At 54.6% G+C, this 11,222-nt stretch overlaps 6 protein-coding genes across 6 annotated transcripts; 4 read left to right on the plus strand and 2 right to left on the minus strand.

Annotated features, from left to right (window-relative positions):
* Positions 1-187: 187 nt before the first annotated feature.
* Positions 188-1,834, plus strand: LAJ45_05428 (uncharacterized protein; the record flags this gene model as incomplete). Its single annotated transcript, XM_046114999.1, has 5 exons — positions 188-727; positions 782-932; positions 994-1,053; positions 1,113-1,136; positions 1,191-1,834. The coding sequence occupies 5 exons, from the start codon at positions 188-190 to the stop codon at positions 1,832-1,834; spliced, it is 1,419 nt and encodes a 472-aa protein (XP_045972036.1).
* Positions 1,835-2,766: 932 nt separating this feature from the next.
* LAJ45_05429 (uncharacterized protein) lies at positions 2,767-4,058 on the plus strand (the record flags this gene model as incomplete). Its single annotated transcript, XM_046115000.1, has 3 exons — positions 2,767-2,839; positions 2,900-3,158; positions 3,242-4,058. The coding sequence occupies 3 exons, from the start codon at positions 2,767-2,769 to the stop codon at positions 4,056-4,058; spliced, it is 1,149 nt and encodes a 382-aa protein (XP_045972037.1).
* A 983-nt stretch (positions 4,059-5,041) lies between these two features.
* On the minus strand, positions 5,042-6,472 carry LAJ45_05430 (uncharacterized protein; the record flags this gene model as incomplete). Its single annotated transcript, XM_046115001.1, has 3 exons — positions 5,042-5,952; positions 6,008-6,260; positions 6,344-6,472. 3 exons carry the CDS (start codon positions 6,470-6,472, stop codon positions 5,042-5,044), a joined length of 1,293 nt encoding a protein of 430 aa, XP_045972038.1.
* Positions 6,473-6,857: 385 nt separating this feature from the next.
* On the plus strand, positions 6,858-8,157 carry LAJ45_05431 (uncharacterized protein; the record flags this gene model as incomplete). The annotated part of the gene is made up of 4 exons (XM_046115002.1): positions 6,858-6,923; positions 7,401-7,513; positions 7,563-7,586; positions 7,641-7,656. 4 exons carry the CDS (start codon positions 6,858-6,860, stop codon positions 7,654-7,656), a joined length of 219 nt encoding a protein of 72 aa, XP_045972039.1.
* A 140-nt stretch (positions 8,158-8,297) lies between these two features.
* Positions 8,298-9,540, minus strand: LAJ45_05432 (uncharacterized protein; the record flags this gene model as incomplete). The annotated part of the gene is made up of 2 exons (XM_046115003.1): positions 8,298-9,271; positions 9,426-9,540. 2 exons carry the CDS (start codon positions 9,538-9,540, stop codon positions 8,298-8,300), a joined length of 1,089 nt encoding a protein of 362 aa, XP_045972040.1.
* Positions 9,541-9,670: 130 nt separating this feature from the next.
* LAJ45_05433 (uncharacterized protein) lies at positions 9,671-10,810 on the plus strand (the record flags this gene model as incomplete). The annotated part of the gene is made up of 1 exon (XM_046115004.1): positions 9,671-10,810. One exon carries the CDS (start codon positions 9,671-9,673, stop codon positions 10,808-10,810), a length of 1,140 nt encoding a protein of 379 aa, XP_045972041.1.
* Between the last annotated feature and the right edge of the window lie 412 nt (positions 10,811-11,222).

Consider the following 11,222-nt stretch of genomic DNA (forward strand, 5'->3'; position numbering starts at 1 on the left):
AAACAGAAAACGGCAAATCCTCTTAGAGCTAGAGAGCATATAGGGTGTCTTTGTATCTCTCGGGCCCCTCCGGAGTTCTCTGATCCGGTAATATAAACATCCAGAAACTGCAGATAATGGCAAAATAGACAGGCCTTTCATGCAGAGCTACACATCGTGCAATTATTGATCAACCTTTTCGCACGCGATGAAGACTTCTTTTCTTGTATTACTCTTTGTCTCTCTCGTGAGCTTTGTGCTCGCCGACGGCCTGGAGATCGTACCAGGTGCAACTTGGACAGTCCCCAACACTGGGAATCACCTTCAAGCGCACGGCGGTGGGATCATAAAGATCGACGACACGTTCTACATCGTTGGCGAGAACAAGACCGCAAAACCCGGTGACAACCTCTTCCAAACAGTTGCCTGCTACAAGTCCAAGGACCTTGTGCAGTGGGAGTTTGTGAATGACATTTTGAAGGCCACAGCCGAGGGCAATTCGGACCTATCTCCAGAGGGTATCATTGAGCGACCAAAGGTCATCTATAACGAAAAGACAAACAAGTATGTGATGTGGATGCATGTGGACAAGCCGGGGTACGGGTACGCGAGAGCGGGCGTAGCTTGGTCAGATTCGGTATGTGGAGATTACACATATGTGGCTAGCTACAGACCGCTGGACAAATACGTGTCGAGAGATCTGACAGCGTGGGTGGATGACGACGGGACAGGTTATCTATTTGGAGAAGTGAGTAAATATAGTCCATATCCAGAAGAAGTTTGTGATGTTGATTGGATTTAGGATCGCCCCACGGGGTTGGTTATCTTTAAGTTGTCGGATGACTTTTTGACGATCGATTCGGAGGTTTATAACTTCAATGAGCACATCGAAAGTCCGGCAATTATGAAGGATGATAACGGTGTCTACTATGTTCTGGGATCACAATTGACGGGTATGCGCTTTGAACTCGACAAAAAGAGTATCGGAGATAACTAACAGAAGCGTAATCTAAGGTTGGGCTGCAAATGACAATTATTATTCTACTGCCGAGAATATAGCTGGCCCTTGGTCAAGTATGCGCCGCTCTCATGAATCCTTTATTGAAGTAGTAGTTGACTGACCTGTGATCCAGATTTGACTCTTTTTACCCCAGCCGGTAAGTTCAGCTAATGACTATTCACGATAGAGATCATAACTGACACAGCCACAGGCTCCAAGACGTATCAGTCACAAAGCTCCTACGTTCAACGTGTTGGAAAGACATTTGTCTACATGGGAGACCGCTGGTCACCCGGAAACCGCGCTGGCCTAGGCGCCTCCACATACATCTGGCTCCCACTCGAGCTCAATACCGAAACCAGGACCCTTAACCTCACCTGGTACGATTCCTGGTCCATCGACCCACGCACAGGCGACCTATCGTTCCCAAGCCACAAGGTTTACGAAGCCGAGACAGCAGAACTCGAGAATGGCGCGACTGCAGTTCAAGCAGATGGCTTCTACCAGAAAGGCAGCGGCGTCGTGGATCTTGGCGGCCCGGAGAATGGAAAACTGACAATCGAGGGCATCACCAAGAGCGTAAAGAAGGGTCTTACTAGTATCCTGATCAGGTATAAGAACGACCAGAACGTAACTGCATATGGGAAGTTGAAGGTCGGAAACCAGAAGCCAGTGCGGGTGGCTTTCAACCCAACACATCCCCAGGATCCGTGGAATTCGCCGACGGTGAATATTTCAGTCATTCATGGGTTCAAATTTCCGGATCGTGTGCAGAGCTTGACGTTTGAGGGCTTGGAGAGTGTTAATGTGAATAATACGGCGGACGTGGACTCTTTTCTTATTAATGTGTGGTAAAGCTGCGGCTGGGTGTCTTTAAGAGTCCTTGATCAGAAATTATACGTTCTAGTAGAGAGCGACATAGCTTCGGACATACATACTGTTTGATCGTAAAGATGTGAATAATTGAGGACCATGCAATATACGGCTGTGATATATTAGCTTCTTTGTGTGGGGGAGTTTTTGCGACTTATCTCAGAAGTAATAAAAGAGGTATGGGTGGTACTAGTTGACCACTTCCGATAAAAAGCCGGCCCATTCCTTGGTCTTATTATCAGAGAATTGTATAAAAAAGGGCAGATAGAGATGATCGATTCATTACTGGAGCGGAGGTTACTTGAAGACGACAGTGATTGTCTCTTTGGCACGACCCTTGGACTACATGTACGTACATGTCAATTCTTTGTTTATCAGCCACCGATAGCGATAATACACGTAAATGTGATTTGGATGGCTTACGCGCCCCCGAGGTTAGGGTTAAGGGATCGTGCTACTCTGCAAATCCTGTAGGCTCATGGATTATGGCTCGCACCAGGGTTAGGGGTAATATCACCAACAATAACATATGGACAGTACAAGACGCTGCCATTCACCACAGGTGTAGATTCAATTCATACGGGATTAGGAGGTGAATTTTCTTGTTTATCTGCTCTATATCATCGTAGTCGACAATTAGAGCACGTATATCCTCCATCAGCTCGACTTGTTCGTTCAAAACCGTTCTTCTTAACCATCCTAAAAGGCGCGCACAACAGCGTCCTTACGACTCTAAGCGGGGCTAGTGCTATTCTCTAAAATTCTGTGTGATCTCTCCCGTCTATATGGATTGTGATTCTGTGGAGCCTCCCCCCCCCCCCCCCCCATCTATAAATATGCGTAATATGCTGCTGCTCTATCTTTCTCTCCGTCACCCAATCAATCCCTCCTCCGTAGAATCAAAGTAGCCCACAATGCCATCCTCAACTTCCGGATCCCAGATAGCCAACTTCCTGAATCCTGACAGATGCCTCTGGTTTGCAATTGGTGTGTTTCCAAGTTACCCTTCCTGATGTCCTCCTCCAGAATCTTACTAAACAAATCCAGGCATCCTTGCTTCCTGTGTAGCCTATACAGCACAGTGCCAATTCCAGACTCTCAAAGCCCGTCGCACTCGTGCTGCAGCTAGGAAAGCTCCACGGGATGAGACTGTATATGTGGCGAGCGGCAACACTTTGGTCGCCCTGAAATCCACCATGTACTCACCAGAAGCCAGGCGAATATTAAGCCGCCGCCTGGGCACCGCTGTCAGCGTCGAGGTATTGACAGTGTTTGCGCGAAGCTCTGATCCTGTCATTCGAGACCTGTGAGCCGACACCTTAATCATAACCTATCTCTCATAAAATCACATCAATTGAGCTTCAGCTAACACTGGCGGTGAACAAATAGGGTAGCAGTCATTGTCCGCCAGAGAGTAGCCAGCCGCTCCTACATGTTCTACCTCGCCCGGTGCATCGAATCCCGGCGCGGACACGACCGAGTCACGTCCCTTCTGGAACTACGATTCATAATCACCCCGCGCGTCCCACCTCTCGATCCCAGCTGCGATTTCGCCCGCTTCGACCCCCACTGGTCACCCCTCATCCTCGACACGCTGCGCGACAAATACGTCCTAGAGGCCGTCATCAAGTCCCTCGTGGGCGTTCTCCTCAGCATCTTCTACGAGGGCCACGACTACCCCAGCACAGCCAGACAGACGCTCTTCCTCCTCTCCGTGCTGATGCAGTACTACAAGCACGCCACCGAGCTCGCCGTCTACCACGGCCTCGTCGAGTGGATGCGGCTGCTCCGGCGGAGGTGCGCCGTGCAGGAGGGGCTGATGTTGTGGCTGGGGCCGTGTAGGAGGGAGTTTGCGCCGCGCGGGGAGCTGGCGGTGTGTATGCGGCATCGAGCGGGGTTTAGTGCCCTGATGGTGGGGGATGGGCCGTTTCGTGGGGCGACCTCGCTTGATGCGGGGTTGACGAGGTGTGTTGTGATGGTTATGAGGATGCAGGGGGGGATGGAGTTGTTGGTCAAGGCGGCGTTGTGGGGGGGCGGTGTGCTGCCGCGTGATCTCTCTGAGTTGGACTCTGAGAATGAGGATGGGGAGGATGGGGAGGATGGGGAGGATGGGGAGGATAGGGAGTATGGGGAGGAGGATGAGGAGTATGTGGAGTACGAGTGGGATGAGGAAGATGAGCTGGAAGATGACGAAGATGAGGAGTAGTAGAGGTAAATCACCCACACTAGAGTTTAGGGTGGCTGAGGACTCTCGAGTATTCGTCCCTTGCTAACAGTACCAATAGAGAACACCCATGATTGTAAAATTTCGGCGGTTCTTACGAGAGTAAAAACAAGGTGTAAGTTCTTTACATGAATCGTGTGAGGCGAGTGATATTGTATGATTAAACTGTAACAATTCAATCAGTCTCCACTTCTTGAAACTTAGGATAGATAGCGCGAGTTGTGATGTTCATGTCTTGCGCTCAACTCCTCGGTGACATGCGGCGTGTAGGTACGTGTTATGTGCTTTCCTAGAGAACGGTGTCTCTGGAACAGCGAGAAGTGTTCTCTAGAAGAAGAGGTGTCTTCTGAGCTCCTCCCCAACAGCAACCAATCAAGCACAAATATCAATTGCAAGGAACAGGGTATGTACCGTAATATTGAATGTACGTACAATGTGGGGGCCTTGGCTCACAACCACTCACTCGGCCCCCAACCCAGGCGAGACTAGATACCTACCAGGCGTCTTGTTTGTCGTGATTCTCTCGAAAAGCAGTATCGGGAATACTGGCCGTAAGAGGAGGGCATGAGCAGCGTATGAACCGGTACTGTGTGGATGACATCGTTCTCGTTCGCCCGGGGTAATATATATATCGTGTACTCTATAGAAAGGAATATATGATCTGCACATGGTTCCTCTTATTGCGAGTCTGCCTAAAGCGGTGTTTGGTGGCAGGGCTAGGGCTGAGTGGGGTGATCTTGTCCAACCCGGCGTTCAGACGATCTAGTTCTCTCAAGTGAGGACAACCCCAATGACCACATTCACATTTTCACCATTGAGAAAGATATTACTAGAAACGCCCACATGATATCCTTTTCAGACTATAAACAAAGACACAAACACAAAAGAAAAGACCCAACACCTCAAAAAAACAGAACCATAAAGAGAAAGAAAAAAAGCCATCAACCCATTACAAGTCCTTCCTTCTACAACATACTGTTAACACTCCCCTCACTCTTAAATCTCGCCCACGCCGTCTCCACCTCCGCAAACGCATCATACCCAAACAAGAACTTCTGAAACTCCGGATCCCTCCACTTATTCGGGAACCCGGGCTTCAACTCATCCCTCAGCAGCTCCGCGTCCCTCGCCTCCTGCACGGGGCCATCGGGGAGATGGAACACATCCCTCTGGTGCGTACTCTCCAGCACGATCCTCGTGGTCCTCTTCTTCCTCAGACTCTCATACGCCGCCAGCAACCCCTTCAGCTGCGCGCGGTCCTCAAGCCTCTCCAGCAGCCCGCCCAGCACCGCGCCATCCTCCACGGCCATCGCCGCCCCCTGCGCCAAGTACGGCAGCGTAGCATGGCACGCGTCGCCAAGGAGCACAAACTTCCCCTCCGGGTGTAGCCACGTCTCCATCTCGCGCGAGTTCTGCAGCCGCCATTTAGACACCTCGTGCACCATGTTGAGCAGCTTCCCCAGCCGCGGGTCCCACGTCTTGAAGAAGTCGCGCACCTCCTCCGGCCCGGTGGTCATGATGTGGACATCGGCGGGCATGTTGTCCGGGCACAGGAGCACAATGTTGTAGAGCCCGCCGCCCTTGAGGAGGTAGCAGGCGGCGTGCGCGTCGGGGCCCATCCAGAAGTTGATGGCGGGGTCCTCGGTGAGCTCGCGCAGGTCCGGGTCCTTGCGCATCTCGTCGGCTTTGACGATGATGCGGTAGGCCAGGTCGCCCGTGAGGTGCGGGGGGTCGGCGCGCCCCATCATCTCTTCGCGGCAGCGCGACTTGAGCCCGTCGGCGCCGATGATGAGGTCTGCGGCGACGGTGGCGCCGGTCTTGAGCGTCACAGAGGGCGCGGAGAAGTCGATTGAGGTGACGCAGGAGTTGAGTTGGACTGCCACCCCATGTTAGGCCCAATGTTCTGTATCAATACATCTCGGGCAACTCACTCTTCACCCCCAGGTCGCGCGCCGCCTGCACCATGGTGTTGTGGAAGTCGGCCCTGTGCACGTGCCAGTAGGGCCCCTTGTACACGTCCTGCGTGTACGGCACCAGGTTCTGCGTCGACAGGATCTTGCCGTCCTTGTAGCCGCGCAGCATCAGCGCCTTTGGGATCACCGCGTGGTTCTCCATCTTCTCCTTTAGGCCCCACTTCATCAGGATCCTGGACGAGTTTGGCGGGATCTGGATGCCTGCGCCGACCTGTGAAGATTCGAGATATGTTAGTATAGTGAATTGATGGGTGGTATGGGTTAGGGTTATGTGGAGAGGGGGAGTTGAGGTACCTCGCCGAGGGCAACGGCTTGCTCGAGGATGGTGACGTTGTGGCCGCCGCGGCGGAGGGCGATTGCGGCGGCGAGACCACCGAGGCCGGCGCCGACGACGATGATGTCGAGCTGGACTTTTGCGGGCATTGTAGCGGGTGTAGAGGAGTAGTATCTATATCTATGGGGTATGTTAGTAGTAGTGGTGGTGACTGCTGCCTGGTAGTGGAGATAGCTTCTGGCAAAGAGGGGAACAGAAACAGAGGATCTCGTAGTGCAGTGGTGGAGGGGGAGGGTGTATATGTGTCTGGTGGAGGAGAAGCGGAGTGATGGTGAGAGCATGTCGGTCGGGGGGAGGGCGGGGGGGTCAATATATATCTATCAAAGAGCAGTGCAATCTAGTAATGGTGGGGCTTGATGGAATAGCTTGTAGACTTGGAGATGGACAGAGACACCATCATCCATCGCCACTGCACACTAATCCCCCCATCCATCTGCGTGTCTTGCATCCATCCATCCATTCAGAGAATGTGTAATGTGTAATAATGCAGCGCTGCACCCGGAAACCCCGGCACCAGCCATCGGCAGCGAGACTGCGAGTGTGAGTGAGGGAAAGTGAGAGGATGTGTGTGTGCGGTTAAACATTTACCCGCGGCTTCTCCATTACCCTTGAAGAAAGAGGTGGTGGTGAGGTGAGGCTCCTTCTCCCCGCAGTTCAACCCCCGGATTCGGCAGGGGTGTCTCTTCCCCGGCGCTGGAGATGCAAGCGAGCGAATGAGCTGCATCATGGGCCCGTGGATACTCAGGATACTCAGGATATGCACCGGATGAGGGGATCGGTAGCTGTGTCGGGGGAGTCTCCCGCTGGCTTCTCGAAACACTGGCAGAGAGTACAGCATGGAGGAGGAGTATCGATATGGATCGTCTTCTGAACTGTCACCCCCTGCACGGCATTCCTTCCGTGCTGGGGGAGAAGCATACATACAGACACTCCACTGCCTACTAAAACCAACTACCAAACCCCGCCTCGAAACGAGTTTCCCATCTATCGGTCTTTGCTACCTCCCATCATTACCAGCGCAAACACCAAGAGACGGCACATCGTCTTCCATGCACGCAGTACGAATTGTTCAGTGATCTGAAATATCTGGCTTCTCGCTCTTTACTGTTCCGTGTGTTGTTCCGGCTGGCGTAAGTGATTATCCTATAGTATTGTCCTGCTGTCTAACAGAAGAGACAGAGACAGATGGGCAGATACAGATAGGTACGCGACCGATGACGTCGCCAGGGGTCTTCTTTACCCATATCCAGTTTACAGATCTGAGCGTTACTAAACACCAGCCCGTCACGGCGGCACGCACTTTACGCGCACGGAAAAAGAATGTTCCGCCGCCTCCTCCCCCGGTCGCGCTGGCTGTCAGTCTTAAAAGCGCCCGGGCCCTGCTTATCGATAAGAAGGTGGGAGAAGAAAAAAAAGAGTGCGCGGCAAGTTCCGGGTGGTGGCGAGGATCGTCGGGGTTTTGTTTTGAAGATAATAGCAATGTAGAGAGACAGGTGTTTAAAAATGCTAGTCGCAAGTACTTTACTGACAACTGTTTGTGTGTGCATCGGCTGGTCTTTTTGTAATGGTTTGCTGCTACTACTACTGACGACAGGCCGGGTTGGAGTGGTAGATGTTTGGTTTACCCTAATTGGCTTTCGAGGGCTTACAGCTTACCTATGCGATTGATGCGACAACTGATAGTTCAAAGTTCTCCACCCTCTCAGCAACCTCAATGGAGTGCCTCGACTCCAGGTTCAGATTCGGAACCCCCAGCCGTATTGCAATCACTTAAAACAACAACAGTCACCGAGAGCTCACACGATGGACGAAACCGATTACTACGAGAACCCCAGAACCACAGCTCCATAGCCCATATCTATCCAGCTGCCACCCCCCCCATCACTCCCAGCACCGCAACTCCAACTCCAACCACTACCAAACCCTCCCCCCCGGCGCACAAAGCTCAAACCTCCAAAACTCCTCCACAACCACCCGCACATCCACACTCTCCCCCCTCTCCACCTCCACCCTCACAACCCCCTCCAAATCCACCCCCCACACCCTCCCCCCGCCCACATCATACACCACATTCGCACCCCTCAAATCACCCTGCCGCAGCCCCCTCCCCCGCAACGCCTCCACCACCGCCACAACCCCACCCCATAACACCCCGTCCCGCTGCAGCGCACGCTTATCGCCCACGCCCCACTCGCCGCGCCACAGCGCGCTGTTAGGGTCCCAGAGGAGCTCTGCGAGGCTGGGGTGCGGGAGATACTCCATTAGTAGCAGTGGCACGTGTTGTGTGCCTGCTGTGCCGTGGGCGACGAGGGATGGGAAGAGGGGGTGCGGGGTGAGGAGGCGGAGTATGGAGAGCTCGTGGGCGTGGGCGGCGAGGGTGGGGGCGGCGGTGGTGAGGCGGAGTTTTGCGATGAGGGGTGTGGGGGCGAAGGGGGAGGGGAGGGTGGCGAGGAGGATGAGGTTGGAGTTTTGGGAGGTGAGGAGGCGGTGGATGGTTATTGTTGTTGATATTGTGGTGGTGGGGGTGGGGGGGTGTGGAGGGTTATGGTGATGGGGAGGGTGGAGAGGGGGGCGAGCGTGGTGAAGTCTGTTGGTGGTGGTGGGGGTGGTGATGAGAGTGCTGCTTCGCTGGCGGTGAGGAGGAGGAGGGAGACGGCCTTTTGGAGCGTGGGGAGGAGAGGCGGGAGCGGGAGGCGGGCGGCGCAGAAGATGGTCGTGGGTGGGAGGGTGAGTGCCATTTGTGGACGGCAGTATTTGTTTCTTGGTGATAGTTGTGGTGATGTTGAGATGAGGTGCGGCAGTATAGGTGTGTGGGCTGCTTTGAGACTGCGGGTAAAGAGGCTCTATCCAGCCGCAACACCCGACGTGGCCGCATTGGGACGCGGGGCCTGTGGGGGGGGAATTGGGAATTGGGAAGTGTCTGTGTTGTGTTGTGTTGTGTTGTGTTGTGCTGTGTCTGTGTCTGTCTCTGCTGTGTACGGGGGCAGTGGGTAGATAGAAAGTAGTCATATATCCAGCGATGCCATCTCTACCTTCATGTACAGTGGCGATAGAAAGTAGCAGTGAGCGGGGGCGTCTGAGTTTGATCACTCGTCTGGGTAGTTTTCTGGTTATAATGGCGGGTGTAGGTGTATGGGGGTAGTGTTATAGGGTGCATGTTGCAGGGAAGGGACAGCTACTAGCACTGACACGCGGTGCATGTTACACAACGACTGCCCATCGCACTGCAGACCTCTCCCCATCCATCTAGAGCTAGATCTGATCCATCTGACTGAGAGCGAGAGACGATGGCGATCCACTACATCTGCAACAGCTGCCACAAGCGCATCTTCCCCGTCAGCGCGCGCTTCCACTGCCTCGTCTGCACCGACTACGACACCTGCCAGGCCTGCCATCTCTCCGCGCGCTTCACAGCCCCCCACGAAGGCGCCCACGCCTTCCACGTCATCTACGTCCCGACGACCTCCCCGCCGCCCACCGCCGCTCTCACAACCCTCACCATCCCCCCGCCGCCCCCGCCCCCGCCGCCCCCGCCACCCCCCGTCCCCTTCCGCTCCCCGCAGCAGCAGCAGCCACCCCCGCTCCCCCCGCGCCAGCTCTCATCAACCTCCTCCCCGCACTCCCCCGCCACATCCCCTCACCCCTGGGGACCCCTCACAACCCCGCAGCTAACCCCAACACCCCACCTCCTCCGCCTCGCCGACGCAGCATTCACACACTTCTCCACCCCCGCCCCCACACGCACGCTCACCCCCGAGCAGCTCGCAACATTCTACACCGCCATGGGGCGCTCGGGGTCAACAAACTTCCCCTCCCTCTTCCACACGCTCATGGCGCACTACGGCGCCACGCTCGACCCCAGCGACGCGCAGATTGCGTTCGTCTTCCAGGAGTATGCGTATCCGTTTGTTGTCGACACGCGCGCGGGGTCGGCCGTGGTCAACGGGATGCCGCTGCTGCTGCTGGAGGGCTTCCGCAGGATGCTGCTGGATGAGATATTGGAGGCGCCCGAGAACGCGTGGATGGGGTTTAATACGCTGCTGGCGGGGGCGGGCGGGGCGATGGGGGTTGGCGCAGGGCCGATTCCGAGGGCGTGTTTTCCGGAGAGGGAGGATGCGGGGGCGAGGGCGAGGGGGGATCGCATTAGTGGGGTGTTGGTGGAGCGGTCGAGGGTTATGTTTGAGCGGCTGGAGAGGGAGCGGGAGGAGCGGGAGCGTGCCGAGAGGGAGAGGGAGGCGGGCGAGACGCCGGCCATGAAGGAGTTGAAGAGGAGGCAGGCGGAGGTGGAGGCGGAGGCGGCGGCGAGGGAGATGTTGGCGGCGGCACAGGTGAGGGCTGAGATTGAGCAGATGGGGCAGGAGGCGTGTGTGGGTGGGTGGAGGACGGATAGTTGGGGGAATGAGTATTACCATGAGGGGCTCATTTAGATGGGTCTTCTTTTTCTGTGCTTTTTCCTTCTCTTCTTTTTTGTGAGAGCGCTTTCTCTCGTTGTACGGGGCTGCAGGTGGGGTGGTAATTTAATTAGTTTGGCGTGTATCATGTAGGCTTATAACTAGCTGGGAACCTTTATCCATCTACTCATCTACTCTTTTACTTGCTCTTTTATTTATTTGTTTCAGTGGTATTTCAGCTGGCGCTTTTCGTGACATCTATCTAGCCATCTAAATAGGATAAGCTTCTTAAGCTCCGGTATAACCACGAACGAAGCGTTTCTACTGCTCAGAATGAAGCCTAGTGCGGGATTGACAAAGAACTACTCCGAGAGCTGACGGGGAAAGGCTGACATTTGACCGGGTTGCAGATCACATGTGTATACCTTCAGGAGAGTTTGTGAGCTGC

The sequence above is a fragment of the Morchella importuna genome (assembly GCF_003444635.1).
Source record: "Morchella importuna strain M04M26 chromosome Unknown Morimp01GS014, whole genome shotgun sequence".
In the NCBI taxonomy this organism is placed as follows: Eukaryota; Fungi; Ascomycota; class Pezizomycetes; order Pezizales; family Morchellaceae; genus Morchella; species Morchella importuna.